Source organism: Rhagoletis zephyria, unplaced genomic scaffold (assembly GCF_001687245.7).
Source record: "Rhagoletis zephyria isolate East Lansing unplaced genomic scaffold, Rhagoletis_zephyria_1.1 Rzeph_scaffold_00136, whole genome shotgun sequence".
NCBI lineage: Eukaryota > Metazoa > Arthropoda > Insecta > Diptera > Tephritidae > Rhagoletis > Rhagoletis zephyria.
This window is the reverse complement of record NW_016157220.1, coordinates 298,322-315,339: the sequence shown is the minus strand read 5'-3', so window position 1 is coordinate 315,339 and position 17,018 is coordinate 298,322. Positions and strand designations below refer to the sequence as shown.

At 37.1% G+C, this 17,018-nt stretch overlaps 2 protein-coding genes across 5 annotated transcripts in view; one reads left to right on the top strand and one right to left on the bottom strand.

Moving 5' to 3' along the window:
• The window catches only part of LOC108381406 (glutamate receptor ionotropic, kainate 2), a 446,498-nt gene that overhangs the window by 140,978 nt on the left and 288,502 nt on the right, over positions 1–17,018 (bottom strand). The window contains exon 6 of one of the 4 annotated variants that reach the window (XM_017637834.1): positions 5,822–6,632. The exons of the other annotated variants lie outside the window; for them this stretch is intronic. Coding sequence (XP_017493323.1) covers positions 5,889–6,632 — 744 coding nt within the window. The 3' untranslated portion in view covers positions 5,822–5,888. Of the gene's footprint in view, positions 1–5,821; positions 6,633–17,018 lie in introns of those variants that run through there. 4 annotated transcript variants of the gene reach the window in all.
• On the top strand, positions 5,522–7,776 carry LOC108381435 (uncharacterized). Its single transcript, XM_017637861.1, has 3 exons — positions 5,522–5,628; positions 5,684–5,792; positions 6,873–7,776. Exons 2-3 carry the CDS (start codon positions 5,715–5,717, stop codon positions 7,161–7,163), a joined length of 369 nt encoding a protein of 122 aa, XP_017493350.1. The 5' UTR covers positions 5,522–5,628; positions 5,684–5,714; the 3' UTR covers positions 7,164–7,776.

Here is a 17,018-nt window from a genome sequence, read left to right as displayed (position 1 = left end):
TAACCGTACAAAACGGTAAACGGAAACAAATTTTAGAATAAAAAAAAACCGTGCTAAATTTAAAAAAATACGCATATGAAAGAGCCCCAACCCAACTCGTTTTAAATTTGAGAACGTTATAAAAAATTTCGTTGTGAAGTGCACAGATTCTTTTTCGTTATACGAAATTATAATTAAGAAGAAAAAAAATTTAGTTTTATGTTTCGTCGGATGGTGTATTTATGGCAAAAAGTGGTAGATTTTGGAAAAGGGGGCGTGGCACCTCCCATAAAAACTGAAATTCGCATATTGCTTATCGCTGGAACTGCTTGTGCTAACGTCCTGAAATTTGACACAGCTATTTATGATATCAATAACGTACTGACGACGAAGAGTGGTAGATTTTGGAAAAGGAGGCGTGGCACCGCCCATACAAACTGAAATTCTCATATCGCTTCTCTCTAGGACCGCTTATGCTAACGTCCTGAAATTTTACACAGCTATTTATGATATCCATAACGTACTTATGGCGAAAAGTTGTAGATAATGAGAAATGGGGCGTGGCACCGCCCTTACAAACTGGAATTCTTATATCGCTTATCTCTGGAACCGTTTATGCTAACGTCCTGAAATTTTACACAACTATTTATGATATCAATAACGTACTTTCGACGAATAGTGGTAGTTTTTGGAAACAGGGGCGTGGTACCGCCCATACAAACTGAAATTCTCATATCGCTTATCTCTAGGACCGCTTATGCTAACGTTCTGAAATTTGACACAGCTATTTATGATATCAATAACGTACTTATGACGGAAAGTTTTAGATAATAGGAAAGGGGCGTACCACCGCCCATGCAAACTGAATTTCTTATATTGCTTATCTCTGGAACCGCCTATGCTAACGTCCTGAAATTTGACAAAACAACATATGTTGTCAATACCGTACTTACGGCGAAGAGTGGTAGTTTTTGGAAAGGGGGCGTGGCACCGCCCATATAATCGGTTACCTCTGGAGCCACTTATTATAAGGGAATGGAATTTTACAAATACACATACACATACACATATAAAATCGCAAGAATCATTCAATTGGGAACCATTTTCTTTAAGATCAGTGTGTTTGTCTTCCGATAGGTGGCACAGGGATTGAGAGCTATCCTAAACAATCATATTTATGATCAGATTTGTTTCACTTGGTTTCTTGTTTGGTGTAAATTGGTAGCCCAGTCGTGCGATGAAAAAATATTGGGCTTTTGCCAGTGGCGGATACAGACTCTTGGTTGGAGGGGGAAGACTGGATCAATTTGTCACATAAGGTTAAATTAACTACACAAAGAAACAAGTAATTTTTAAGCAAAAAAACAACTGACTTCAATTCTTGTATGAAAATTTAGGAGTACCGTTAATTTTTGCGTGATTCAATGATCGGATCTAAACCAAATTAGTATGAGACCACCTGTGAGATACTACTTTTCCGATAGAAGAAGAATTATCGAAATCGGTTTACGTGGTCCAAAGTTATGCGGTAACATACATAAAAAAATAATAATAATATTCTGACAAATTGATAACCTTCTTCTTTTTTTGGACGTCGGTTAAAAAATAACATGATTTTTTCAAACAGCGTCATTTTCGGGGTTTCCATATAAACAATTTTAAAATTTTGAACAGAAAGAGAATTTTATAAAGCATGTTCACATTATCGTAATTTGCCGCTCATTCGTAATTCATAAAAAATCGTACTGAAATCAAAAAATTTTGTTATGTAAAATTTGTCAGTAAATGCGAAATTCGCGAAAATTCAACCAATTTCAAAAATTTGCTATCAAAATTTAAAATTTTTTAATCAGATTTTTTAGGAAAGTTTTGGGCATGCATTTTTAAAGCCAATTTAATTCCTGTATAATAAGGTGCCAGTTCGAAGTTGTGCATTTTCTTCGATATAAAAATACGAGTATTTTCGAACATAAATAAGTATTTTGTGTGAATGGAAATGCGAAACGACTCCCACCAACAAAAATGTCAAAAAGCAGCGCGAATTTTGAGGTACTTCAAACGTTCACTTTTTGTACTGATATTGAATGAGCTATAAAACTTCATACGCCATGTTTTTAACCGGTGAATGGTTGAAAAGTTTATTTCTGAAGTAGCGTTTCTAGCTTGAAGTGCGGCCAGAATGCAGGAAAGTTTGTAAATTAATGGAAAATAATATTCGTCGCAGTTACCAAGAGCTTCACGTTGCACACAGGGGTATTTGTATAATAAAACCGGTCAAAATTCGGATTTGTCAACTTTGATAAAATTCTCTTTAAACAAATTATTTCTCAAGCTATATAACCGATCTATCACTTGGCAGGATTTTTGACTACGTCAAATAGAACATAGCCTTTATTGTGATGATTTTTTTTCTGCGCTTCTAATAGCTGCATTTATTTCTTACGTAATAATGTTTCTTATGGACTAATCCGAAAATAAAACTAGTAGACATACAAAGAGAAAGCATGTACCATAATTTATATTCTTTTGGATTATTTGAAATGGGGCCTATGGGATATTTATTTTTAGCAAAAATTTCAATCAAATAACAGTCATTTTGTTTGCCTGTCTGGTCTCGTCGGGCAGTATTATTTTATGGGGATATATTTTAGATCGTGGGCTATAAAACTCTGTTATAAAACTGTCCGCCTACGTCTGCTTTCTGCGCTATTTAAAATCGAAGTTTAAGATCCTTCAAAAGATATTCCAAGCAGAAATGTTCAACGGCTGGTTATAGGGAGAGTTATGCTGGCCTAATTAAAAATCTGTTAGTCTGATCGAATACTATTTGTCAAAGTTCTGGTGAAAAAACTCGATGTACGGCTAGTTTCTTCCTACTATTTTCTTCATCAGTAAAAATAACTTAATAATATAAGAAAACTAATGAGGAAAAGTGCGCTCTATACTCAAATGCTTTCATCGGAGCAGAGTACCAAGATTTACTGAATTATATGTCCTCAAATTTTAGTGATCTCGGAATATCTTTACAAGGGCTGTGAAACTGGACAATAACACTAACAGTGTTAACTTTACCGCATTGGTCATCCCGCGAAAATGTCCAATCGATTTTTAACCAAGTTTTCAGAATAGTTCCAATCACGATGACAATGCCTTTTAAACTATAAATTAATTCCCTATATGATCCAGGGGTCTTGATACAAAGGCGGTGTCACCTTACCTTTTGTTTACAAAAGCCGACCTACCTAAATGTCCCAAACGAAATAAACAAATGCACGCACAAAAGGGAGATGACAAGAAAAATCCCAAGCAACCGGCTGGCTCAGTGGAGACGGCGGGGTTGCTTGCAAGGGACAATATACACGCAATCCAAATACCCAACAAACAAAATCTAGCTAGGGACAACAACGACAACAATACCAAACGGCACCAGCTAATATATATATATGTACGTAATAATAGGGTGGGTCGAAAATTTTAGCTAAACAGAAAATTTTTAAACACGAAGATTTAAAAAGACAAAACCTTGTTTTTGGGGCGCACCCGAGGTGAGGTCCAACCAAAAGGTTACGAACCCACTCGCACTACCGCCCGTGCTGCCGGGGATATCTTTAACCCGCCTGTATGACTGGGCTCAGGGTGCAGGATGCTAAACAGGATCGGAAAGGGAAACACAATAAGAGGAAGCCTGCCGACAACAATAACGCCTAAATACACGACACAACAAAAGAAAACGATACTTATCGGCGGTCGGTGGGCGTTCCGACCGCAGGGGTGCTCCTCGGGAATATGGCTCCCAAATCCGGTGCCGACTTCACCACGCCTCGACTGGCGCTGCTCCTCGAAACTAATCGCTGCTGCTACTGCAATCTAAGTGCCTCGCCTGGCACTTACCGAATTTTTATTCAATTTTAAACACCTCGCACTAAACAGATTTATCTAATTTTACTGGGCTACTATGTATAAAAGCACTCGCGCTCGCAATAAGGGTCTTGCCTTTCTCAAAGCTCGCTTAGAACTGCCCCGGCACGCAGTCGCGAGCCAGGCCGCAACCTACGCACCGGTACGCAAACCGTTGGAGTGTCAGCGCCGGTGTTGTTGGTGCCCGATCAATTGGCGCCGGCCCGATCATTCTAGAAGCGAATTGGGCGCTTTAGCGGTCGCCACCACGGCGCACACAAACAACACCATGGACTTGCCATTGCCATCATACAGCGGACAACAAAAGTGCCGCAATAGGTGAGAGCAAAGGCGACACCCCTACTACGGTCTTTCGCGTCATCTCTCATTCCTACATTATTGCCCTCGGTCGGCACCGTTTTTGGGCGGAGTGCCCTAATGGAGACTTTTCCCCTTTGCGGTGGCGCTCCACCGACAAACAACTATTTCGCTCAACTTGAGCTCATTCTGCTATTTATTTAGGTATGAACATACATATGTACACTTGAGTGTCGGCAGACTTCACTCCTATCGGCTGGAGTGAAAGGAAATTGGTAAATAGAACAAAGGGGAAACAAATGTTTATTTTGTTGCGGCCAGTACGCGACAGCGGTTAAAACATAATAAAATTTATGGCTAACAAAGCGTAATTTGCCAAAGAACAGAAAACCAATATGAAATTGTTAAAGCTGCCGGCTGTAGTAAATAAGAAGTATAGTTCCAGGCACTAGTAAGAGAAATACCGGAAATCAACTTCAACAGTGTTTAAATTGCCAAACTGTTATGTTTTAATCACTTCTGTTAAGAATTACATTTAGGTTCTATATTATCTACTGTGTTAATTTTGCCACCTGGTAACTTTAAAACATTTTACCATATGGTAACTTTGTTTGTTTTTGGTTCCCATACTAATTAGAGATAACAATTTTGGGCAAAATTACTCGAATTTGTCTCATGTTTATGTTTTGTGTTAAACTGGCATCTATCGCTGCTTGTACATACATACATGAATTTCGCTTTGGGCGCAGCGCTGCTTGTACATAAGTTTCGCTTTGCCCCTGCCTGAAGCTGGCAAAGGTTCTTTTCTTTTATTTTTGCGCTGTGCTAGCTGAGTATGTATAAAAAAGAGGAGAGAGAATAGAGAGAAATATGTATGTGGTTTGTTGATGCTCTCTAAACACAAACGCGTGAAAGGTAAACGGTCTAGCAATGCGTGGTATTGTTGATCAACTTAATACTTTATTTCATCATAGGGCCCTGTCTCACGATCAATATGGATCGCGATCCAGTATCGTAATCCATATTGATGCATGATGATCCACTCTCTGCTATGCTACACCTTCAATATTTATCGCGTCATTATTTTCAAACTTTTGAACTGTGCAAGTCGTTCTTAAATAAGAAAAATGCAAGAAAATTCAAAAAGAGCGTGTTTAGCCATATTACTGGCATTTTCATTAAAAACAGAAACAAAGAGGAAGTATTGGAGTCGAAGATGGTACCTGGAGCGGCATAGGTACACTCATTTGAGATTATTGGACTCGATTCGACTTTGCAAGGAATTAAGCGACTACGAAAATTACTTTCGGATCTCCACTGAAATTTTCGACCATATTCTTGAATTAATCAGCCCATATATAACTAAGCAAGATACAGTTATGAGAGCTGCAATTTCGCCAAAAGAAAAACTTTGCATTATTTAGCAACAGGAAGGTATGTACCCAAATCTAATGATATTTGTTCACAACTTATTGTGATTATTTTACAGCTACTTTAAGCAGGTGCGGTATACAGCGATTATGTCGCGGCAAGCAATAAGCGAAGCGATCATGGATACATGTGAAGCTTTGATATACGCTCTTCGAAACTGCATTAAAGTAAGTGTACTAAATGATACACATGTACATATGGTATTTTGTTATAATTTATTCAGAAAACTGTGCAAATAAATACATATGATTTATGTAATAATTTTAGTTGCCAGGGAATGATGAAAAAAGAGATCTTAGTGAGTATTCCTCTGTGCTTTGTATTTCTTCAGTGGCACCTACTTCAGTATTGTATATTAGCATTGCTTGGCCACTTGGAGGCAATTGCGAGGAAAAACTAGATTGCGAAGATAGAATAGGAGACGGAGTATGTGGGTAGTTAGGTGTTATATATTCACTCTGCAGAGGCATTCCAAAATTGGAGTCTGGTGAAGGTGTTGGCGGTGGTACATAAATAGGTGGCGGTCTTTGGACTCGAATAGCTTTAATATCTGGTTGCGGTGATGATTCAGAGAAACGTGGTAATGGTGGTAATTGATTATATATTTTGGGTTCTGGTGTCGGAGCTGATGGCACATCCGTGTTGCAAGCGTCTGGATATACAATTATTTTAACAGAGTTACGTCTCAAGTTACCCAGTTCTGCTTCAAATAAAATATCATTAATTCCTTTTTCAGCTAGCATACGCTGCGTTGGATTTAGATGCTCTAATTTTTCACTCCAGTATAATGCCGTTGCGTTTATGTTTGTAGAACTTTGGGGTGCAGACAATAGGGAACATGCCTTTTCAATTAGCTCGTTTTGTTTACCCACTGCACAATTTTTTTTGTTTTTCCGAGGAGGAGCCAACTCGCTAATAGATGAAAAGGAAGTGTTAGATAAGTCCTCTCTATTTGTCTGCTCCTCAACTTGCACCAATTCGTCCACATTTTGCGATTCTACCTGGTTCTGAAAGAAAGAAAATTATTGTTAATTAATAAAATTGATTTTAATTCTTTACATTTATGCCCGTTTGCACCAATCAATTTTAAAATTATCAGCCTGTTAAAATTTAAAATGATAAAATGTAGTTCGGAAAATTTGTCATTTTAAATTTTAACGGTCTGATAAATTTTAAAATTGATTGGTGAAACTGAGAGTTAATTTTATATTTTATTTATAAAATGGATTTCAAATTTCTTTTTTTAGATGCCTAGTACAGCAGAAGAGTGGAGAAGTGTTTCTGATGAATTTCGTGTATTACATAATTTTTATAACTGCATCGGCGCAGTTAACGGGAAACACGTAAAAATAAAGCGTCCAAATGGTTCGGGAGCGCTATATTATAACTATAAAGGAACATACAGTATCGTTCTTATGGCTATTGCAATGCTAAAAAGGAATTTGTCATGGTTGATATTGGATGCAATGGACGCGTGTCTGATGGTGGTGTCTTGTTTTACACTAAATTCTGGGAGCGTTTGCAACAAAATCGTTTAAATATACCGGAATGGACACCATTGCCAAACACCTCGGAATCATTCCCATATGTTTTTATAGGAGACGAAGCTTTCGCGCTAGGCCCTAACTTTATGAAGCCTTATCCTCAAAAAAGAGTATCACAATAAGAGCAATTGTTTAATAAACGGGTTTCGAAGGCTAGATGTATCATTGAGTGTGCGTTTGGTATCCTCGTCAATAAATTTGGAGTTTTCCAGAAAGCCATAAGTCTCAGCCCGCAGAAAGCCGCAAAAGTGACAGCAGCTTGTTGTTATCTGCACAATTATTTAATGAGAAAAGATTCTAATTATCAGGCACCAAATTCCAATGAGTATAATTTTCAATTAACCACCGTACAAAGCAGTTCGGCGCGAAATTCAACAAGATGTGCCAAAACTATAAGAGACAAATTTTGCAAATATTACAATGACGAATATAGATGCTAACTTTTGCCACTCAATTTTTATCACTTATGTATATGAAAAAAAAGAATAATAAAAGTTTTCACTTAAAACAACAGACAATCTACATACTACTTTCTTTTCTTTCCACCTTTATAGCTAGGTATTCACTAGAGTATGAGTAGAATTCAAGGAAATCTTTAAAACAAATTTACTTACCAGGTCAACAGGCTTCTCATTTTTATTTAAAAAGTGAAGAGCGTTAAATGTCCAAGACTTTGGAATATAAACGTCTTCTGTACCAGCTCCGGAGCGCTTGGAGTCAATAATTTTTTTCAATTCCTTGCGATAATTTGATCGTAAAGAATTTATTTTTTTTCGGACATCACCTACAGTGGCGTTATCATTAATTTTTTTTAAGATTAGTAATAATTTCTCATGTCCGGCCGTTCTTTTTATTTTATTCATGTAGCTTTTGGACGAAGGATCCCACAATTCCGGCATACTTTCCAATTGTAGGATAAACTCCTTCAAACACCTGTGGTCATTCGTTAATCCCAACACCGCCGGCTGGATATGTGCGCTTTCGTCGTCCGACGTTATTAAAAATTACCACTGCCAAATAAATAATTAATCCAATAATTAACGTTTCGCCTTTAACATTTAAATCTCCACTTTATTTTGAAATACACACGTATTGACGTATCGCGAACGAAATATGCTACACGTTCAATATTTATTGACAGTACTGCGATCCGCGATCCAGATTTCAAAATTTCTAGAAATTTTGCGATATGGATCACGATCCATCAATATTGCATGCTACACAAAAGTCCTATGCAAAGTAGGATAGACCAGTTGTATACACTATAAAAATTAGAAAATTTTAGTTGACAAAAAGAAGTACACGCAAAATATTTCACAAAATTTAATTGAAATATTATTATTTTTCAAAAGTGCCAAATTGAAAAATTAAGTGCCATTTGAAGTAAAATTCGGCCAAAAATGGCACGGTTTCAGCCAAGTTGGCAGCCCTGTGTACGATGTGTTTCTTCTGAATACTGTTAAGGCGATGTGGATAATGCTGCATAGTAGCTTGCCACGGGATGGTAAAGGTAAACGGAAAATAATTGTCTATAATTCACATACCGAAGTGGTCAAAAGGCTTAGGCCCAATTTCATATGGCCTACTTAAGTGGAGATTAATGATTAACTTTCACTATTCATTTTCAGATCATACATTTAATCTGATCTTAAGTGGCCAATATTGGCTATTTCAATATGAGATATGCAACCATGGGTTTGTGCCAAACAACCAAAATTGATTGGTAGGCTGTTTAATCAATGCCACCAAAAGACAGCCAGCTGTTCAGCATCAAATGTATACAAACAAGCAAACGCAACAACAATTTCAAGGAACAAGCAGCAGTGCTGCCAATTGATTGGCATATTTAAATAAAGGTGATCTGAAACCCAACGAAAGCTAAATGAAATTTAAACAGCAATCCACAATTAAACTTAAGTGCCGTTTAAACATTCATTTGAAATTGGCCCTTAGGGCCCGTTGTTCAATGTCTGATTAACACAGATCGGAAGTTCCGGTTAAATACAACAACTTTTTTATCGATCACATGTTATATGCATGATGTCGAAATCTTCGATAATGTTGTACTGGTGATAGCCATACATTGAACAACGCGCCCTTAACTTAGATGAAAATGCCTAAGATAGACTTTACATTTAAAGAACTTTTCGATTTAAAGCAACAAAATAAAATATTTATAAGAGCTGTTTTTATTATATAAATAAAAATAAAATATATAATGTAAAAAAATATATATATATTTAAAAAAACAAGCCTTTATTTAACATGTACAATCAAATGATTAAAATAAAATAGTGTAACAAAAGTTTTTTAAGCAAAAGATTTTAAAAATTGTACTGGTGTTAAAAACATAAATCTGAAAAGTGCTCTAGCAACGTTACAAAATTTTAATTTACCGCGCATTCGTTTTAAAAGCGTACATATGTACATACTAGCAGAGCACCCGACGTCGTTCGGGGTAAACAAATAAAAATATAAAACAGTAATACAAATATTCAGTTCAGCATAATTTAAAGGAGACAAATTATTTTCTTTGTTTACATTAAGGCATCCTTATGAGCCATACTTTTAGCTTTATCGTGCTTTAACTAATATACAGGGTGTCACAGAAGTAACGTGCCAAACTTTAGGGGAAGGTAGCTGGGGGGGTGAGCTCCCTGATAAACAAAAAATTTTCAGGTAAAAGTGTCATCGTTTTTGAAATATTTACATTTTTTCGAATTTAAAAAAAATCGTGCCTTTTCATGTGTTTTCTTTAACTGCAACTACAAACCGGGCAATACTTACTGTGTAATCTAAAATAACGCGACATTCTGTTTTTCAAATTTCTCAGTTCTTTAGTGAACCATAACTGTGTTTGCTCTTCAGGAACATACATACGGTTAGGCACATGCTTTTCAAATAATTTATGTAAAGTAAAGTTACAAAGTGCAACGCTTTGTTCAATATTTTCGTTATATGCAGGCCACGACAATTTAGACAGTTCTTTGTTAAGCATTTTAAAGTTGGCTTTCGAAAAATCAAAGCGAATATTTGGCTCGTATGCTTGGGTACTGCAATTTTGACCATCACTTATAACTTCGTAAGATACCTCCGTAGCAGGGTGGTAGACATCTTCGGGCAAAACTAGTGGATCACACTTATTTACAACGGACTTAGATGCATCATCAACATAAACAAGATCTAATACTTTACCAAACTTATTGTGAAGTACATTAACCTGAGTTAGGCAGAGTTCAGCCATCTCCTCTAAAAATACGTTGTTGCACGCACTAGACGCGAAAGGTATGATATCATTGCCAATGATGTTCCATGATATGCTTGGTAAATTAAAATCACCCAACATAATCATTGAATCAAAAGGTTTAGTCAGTAAATTTACTGATTTCAGTAAAGACATGAGTCGTGAATACACCAATGTGTCAGATCGGGGAGGGGATATAGCACAGAGCTAAGTAAATAGACCCTTTTCCAGCCTGTACACGAATGCATTTGAACTCTATTGAATCAACGTGTGGAAGACTAACTTCTTCAGATGGTATTGAAGAGTCTACAGCGAAGAGTACGCCACCGCCGATTCTGTCCTCCCTATCTTGTCTATAGATATGATAATTATTTGGAAGAATCTCTGAATTGAAAATGTGAGGTTTCAGCCAAGTTTCAGTAAAAGAAAGAATATTGTAATTAAATTCAAGGCCTTTAAAGTATAAGTTCGTTAATTTAGTACTTAAGCCTCTTACATTTTGGTAATAAATACTTAAAGCAGATTTAATAATTAGTTTTTTGATTCAGTGTTATGACGGGGCATATTAGCTAAGTTATTTACTTTTTTGGGCCTATATTCGAATTCACGAACGAAAGCTCCGGGGGGCCAAAAAGAACTACTAAGCAGTGCATTAAAATTATCTAAATTTACGTCAATTTTAAATGAAGCAATATTTCTTTCGTAATTAAAATTAAATTTTCTGATTCTTAAGTCGACAGTTGTAATTTTTGATGAGATGTAAAGCTTTATATCGTCTTCGGTAGTGTCTCTCGAAAATCTAGAAACACAGATTGGCTTCTTTGGCGGAACCACAACTAGTTTCCTCGTATCAGACTGGACTACCGGTGGAGGGGGTTTAGTTTCTGCGTTAGTAGTTGAGGATAGGGAAGGCGGTGGAGGCTTTGAAGATGATGCCACAACTTCAATGGGGGAAGGGGAAGATACTTAAGGCTCTTTATTATCCGAAGCAGATTTCGTTACACGGTCTTTTGAGGCTGAGGATTCTGATGCTGGAGGACACGGAGAGGATAAATTAATTAAGTCCGTCGGAAGATTATTCTGACGTGCAACGGCAGCAATTTCCTTAGATGGACTATGAAGACGCTTACGTTTAGACACACGGATATCCTTAACAGATTGCAAGGTATCTAAGCATTTGAATGATTTAAACATATTTTCATAATACTTAAATTCTTCTGTCAGTACCGACAATTCTCTTCCTATTTCTGTAAAACCATTTCTGGTTTGTCTAAATAGATTGAAAAGATCAACTTCGGTTGACCTGCACTTTACGCAAGACCAGCGAAGGCTCTTGCCATCATTAATAGCGTCCAGAATTCTTCCCGTCAAACCAGCACATTTCAGATGGTAAATACCATCACACAGCCAGCACGATAAGTAGCGTACAGATTCGCTTTTAATTTGGCAGTTATCAAGATCACACTTCATATTGAAAGTTTTAATAACACTTATGTTAATAAAAATACAAGCAAAATAAGTTTAACACAACACACACAACAATTTAGGAGCTGATGTATTTAGCTTAAAAATATATGTAGCGAACAGTTTGAGTATCACTGTATTGTGACACTTAATAAACGCAACGCAAACAGCTGTGACAAGAATTACTAGAAGAAGTAAACAAAAAGAGTAGAACAAATGTGCGAAAACAAAATGAATTCAGTTAACTACAAAGGATACAACAACAATGATGGCAACAAATGACTCTGCAAAATTAGAATGTATGCTAGTGAAGTTTAATTAAATTTACTTTAATATAAAACCAATAACCTTCACTTAGCTTCAATTATTTCACACGCTGATGCTCATAAGCACTTTTTATCACTACTTTAACACACAGTTAGCACAACGAACTTAGTAAGTAGAAAGCCAAAATTAGAGCACAATAAAGTACAACCTCACAGCTTGACGTTTTGATGTAATATCAATTAAATCATGCCGTGTGAAGACTGAGGACGATATTGATTTACAGTGATTATGAATTCAAAAGATAATTATTTGATTCAATCTCAACGATGATTTATAACAGCGGAATTTCTAAAAGAAAAATTTATCAAATATCTATTAAACTCGAATATGTATGGTTCACCGACGTACAATTTTGTGACCAACAAAATGAGAAAAACGACTAAAAGATTTTAATTTTTCCTTAAATCTAATTTTATGATGTATTAAATTGATTCGATGATGAAATTTCTATTTTCCCTCGGCTGAGCACGCGGTTATTTTATGCCGGGCTTAAGTGTGGTTATGTTCAACAAAAACTTATTCTTTTTCACCCGTTTAGTTGGGCGCCAATGATTTGCTTGACCTTGGTTTGCCGGTCCAAACAGGAATCTTTATTTACTGTTGATGGATAGCTCGTTTCCAATGGAAGGATGGCAAGAAAGTGGCTGACTTACGTGTAATGATTACCGGCTTATGGTGACTCAATTGCTGTCAAATGAATATTCCAGATTTGATGCTCACAACTTCTTTATTCTACGCAACAACATGGCTGGGCATTTGCCGGAAGGATTGTGACGGCACCTTTTGCCTCTATTAATTTCCACTGAGGGGTGAGTATCGACCCCCGAATGTCGCCAGCTTTTAATACAAGCTTTTAATCCACTTTAATTACTTGGTTGTAATTCCGTTCTTGCGAGGGCTGATGAGTGTGGTTCGCTCCGTGTTCAATTCCAAAAAGAAATATATTTTTCTAGCCTCGTGGTATGTGACCACCGATTCTTTTATCGTATGTCAGTGTGGGCGTTTTCATAGTGGCCATGTCAATTCGTGTCTATACTGATATAATGGTTCGTGTCTTGAATAACTATTGGTTACGTACATTCATCTGGCAATCCCCCCATTTTGAAGTTTAGCTTTGACAGTTTTGTTATGTTTACATTTCTCATAATCGTTCTTATGTCTATTATTTGGCCAATAATAATAATAGATCAGACTCAATCTCTTAAAAAAATTTGGTTTGATCCAATACCCAGCCGAGTGCTGTATAGTGTAATAATATACATATTATTTTTTTCTATTATGCTTTGGTCTGTACCTGTATTAGACTATAAATAAATAAATGAATGATTTATTGAGGCATTCTAGTGCTAAAGGATCTGTGAAAGATATAGCGTACTCAGAATTATCTTTTCACCCATGTGTCACACGATACGATATAAGTTTTCTCTCAGGCGTGCGGACTTCAAAATTAAGTTTATGACATTTTTCATATGATATGGCTGTAGATATTTCATCTACTCACAATATTACTTATGTGCTGTTAAAAGAACAATCCCACTGAAGTATGTTGACTTATACTTGCAATAATGCACTTTTAGGATGGGCTGGCAGAACTTTAAGGCCATTAGAATTAGCAGGCACCCTTGAATTCATTTTCTATATATTGTAATTAAATTCTGTAAATTTTCCAAGCCATCTGAAGAATATTGAGAAATCAGTTTTAATTGGCATCTTTAATAGCTACAAGCGCATGGTCAAGACCGCTGTTCAGTAGGCAGGCCTCCGGATATCGATATGTGTATATTAACATGCTAAGCTCAAAAACTTTCAATCGATCGGAAGTGTGATGAGTTTTTTTGGTCATGTGGTCTCCGTCTATGGCACCGAAATATTGAAAATATGCTTGATATGTGCTCCAAAAATGTATACAATGGACGTGTGTGAATCGGTAACAAAGTTCTGTGGGGATACAATATTTTTATACCCGAGCGCCCTTGTGCACAAGGGTATTATAATTTTGTTCACATAACGGTTGTTTGTAACAGCCAAAACGAATCGAGATAGATATAGACATATATATACATAAATGATCAGAATGAAAAGAGAAATCGTTTAAGCGGTGACTGTCCGTCCGTCTGTCTGTCCGTGAACACGATAACTCGAGAACAAATTGAGATATGTCAACAAAATTTGGTAAGTAGGTTTCTTTTTATCCAGGGTAGGTTGGGATGGAAAATGGGCAGAATCGGACAATAACCACGCCCACCTCCCATATAACGCTATTTTTGAAATATGCAAAAACTACGATATTTCCGCAAATACTGGATTCAAATTGTTGAAAGTTGGTATACGAAGTAGAAATTTGGCATAAAATAAGACAGTTATGAAATTTTTGGAAAATGGGCGTGGCCCCGCCCACTTATGATATCTCTGTAGTCCCTTTACCAATCCCCACCAAACTCGCTGAGAACATTATTTAGGGATTGACTATGATACCTGTTGAAAATTTTTGAAATCCGACAAGAACCACGCCCACCTCCCATATAACGGTAATTTACAGAAATACGAAAACTGCGATAAATAAGTAAGTAAGTAAGTAAGCTAATTTACTCAAAATCTATATATGCAATAACCTCTTAGCAGAAAATTATAATTGGTGACATTTTTGGAAAATGGGCGTGGCACCGCCCACTTATGCCTACATGTGTGTATCTCGGCAACCGGTTTACCAATTTCTACCAAACTCGGCACATTTATCAACCTTGGCGTGAATAAACAATATGCTGAAAATTTTTGAAATCGGACTAAAATTACTGCCACTTACCATACGGTACGGTACATTTCAGAAATACGAAAACTCCGATTTTTTAATAAGCTAAGACGCCAACTTACAACAATCACTTAACAAGACACAAGATGATTGATTACTTACTACGTAAGTGTATATTGATAACCGCCTTACCGATTTCCACCAAACTTGGTCCAATTATTTCAATAAATCATAGTATATTATCGACATGTTTGGAAAAATACTCTTGCTTATCATTCAGTTTACTGAAAGGTGAAAAAACAATATTTAATATGTGCGCCGGGTATATAATGTTCGGTTTCGCCCGAACTTATACTTCTTAACTTGTTACTATTGAGACTAGTGTATAACGTATATCGCAAAGACAGATGTCCCCGCACAACTGGTCTCTCTAAAGGCGGCGGTGTACTTGTTGCCGTTCGTTCGAGTCTACCCAGTAGGCAAATAACCCTGTCCTCTGAAATGAGTTCAGAACAGAGCCGTTTCGATATTGATCAAATTATTGTTAAAATTTTTATAGATAAATTGCATCAATTATTCAATGCAGTAAGTTACATACCGCCATTAAGTCCAATTGAATTGTATAAAATACATACAAGTAATTGTTGCTCGATATTTAATAGTCTAAATCAGGGATTCCCAAAGTGGTCCCCCCAGGGGTCCACCGGAGACCCGACGGGGGTCTACGTTGGCGTAAAAAAAATATGGGGGTCCATGAGTTGTAAGTGGGGGTCCACGAAAATTTATCTGGTTTCGATAGTAAAGAACCAAAATGGTTGCTTGATACCCTCTTTATTTAACTTGAATTTTTTTGAGTGGTGTATAGTGCTCTTGACGCACTGCTGCACTTACCGTCACTTTATGTTTTCATACGTGGGAAAGCCTTAAAGTCCACCTGCAGACTAAAAAGAACCGGATGTTGGTACAACACTGAGTGCGGCGCGACGGAAATTGCTGGCGGCAGAGATTTAAGCACTTTTGTATTTTCAATGCTACAGGATAGTACGCCACCATTACCTTTGTTGAAGAGATTCTATAATGTGGAGTTCCCTGAGACTGAATGCTGGTTTCATTCCATCAGTGAGACCGGACTCACACATTGTCGAATCCTCACTGATGGCTCCAAAACTGACTCTGGGTCTCGATCTGCGGTCTTTTACGAAGTTAATGTGGATAAGTTGCACTTTTTAGTTGGGGAATATGCTTCGGTCTTCCAGGCTAAGATAATTGCAATCGTCAAAGCAATGGGCTACGGGATGGAACATAGGTGGAAGGGAAGGACAACCAAGCTGCACTTAAGGCATTGGCCAGCCTTCTAACTACTCCCCAACTAGATCTGCAATGCAAGTCTTGACTAAATTATGGTGGTAAACATAACGAGCTTGCTTTAATCTGGGTGCCAGGTCACTCAGGAGTACCTGGTAATGAGAAATCTGACCATTTGGCCAGAATTGGCTCAGACCAGGCATTCCTCGGTCCGCAACCAGATTTAGCGCACCCACTTTCGGCCATCGAAGCACCCATCAGAAACTGGGTGAATACTTCGCTCAGCAACGACTGGGAGACATCGAGGGGATGCATGTTCGGCATGTTTGCTTCAATTTCAGAAGGTCTATCTAGTTTTTTGCTCTCACTGAGCAGACGACACTGCACATAACTTGTTGGACTTTTGACTGATCATTTCACGTAGCACAAACACCTGACTGTGATAGGCGTAAATGACAAGTCCATTTGCCCATCCTGCTTTGAAGAGGGTGAGACCATGGAACACTTTTTGTACTTCTTGCTTGCTTGGTTGTTTGTCATCGATTTCTCCAGACTCGTTCTTTTCTCTATTGTCAGTTTCTGAATTAAAAGTTTGGCGTAAAAAGCTTAGCCGTTTTGTTTTTTTACAACGCTTTTATCAACTTGCAATGTTGTGTGTCCAGAAACTTTCAATGTTGTGGATCCAGAAACTTTCAATGTTGTGTGTCCGACACCATAAAACCTTTGCTTTGAAAAGCTCCTATAAAAAAGCATAGTGCAT

Bases quoted from the DNA above. Each gene is read 5' to 3' on its own strand.
- LOC108381435 (XM_017637861.1), top strand. From the start codon at position 5,715: ATGTCGCGGCAAGCAATAAGCGAAGCGATCATGGATACATGTGAAGCT. The intron at 5,793-6,872 runs GTAAGTGTACTA...TTCTTTTTTTAG, and splicing joins CTCTTCGAAACTGCATTAAA to ATGCCTAGTACAGCAGAAGA.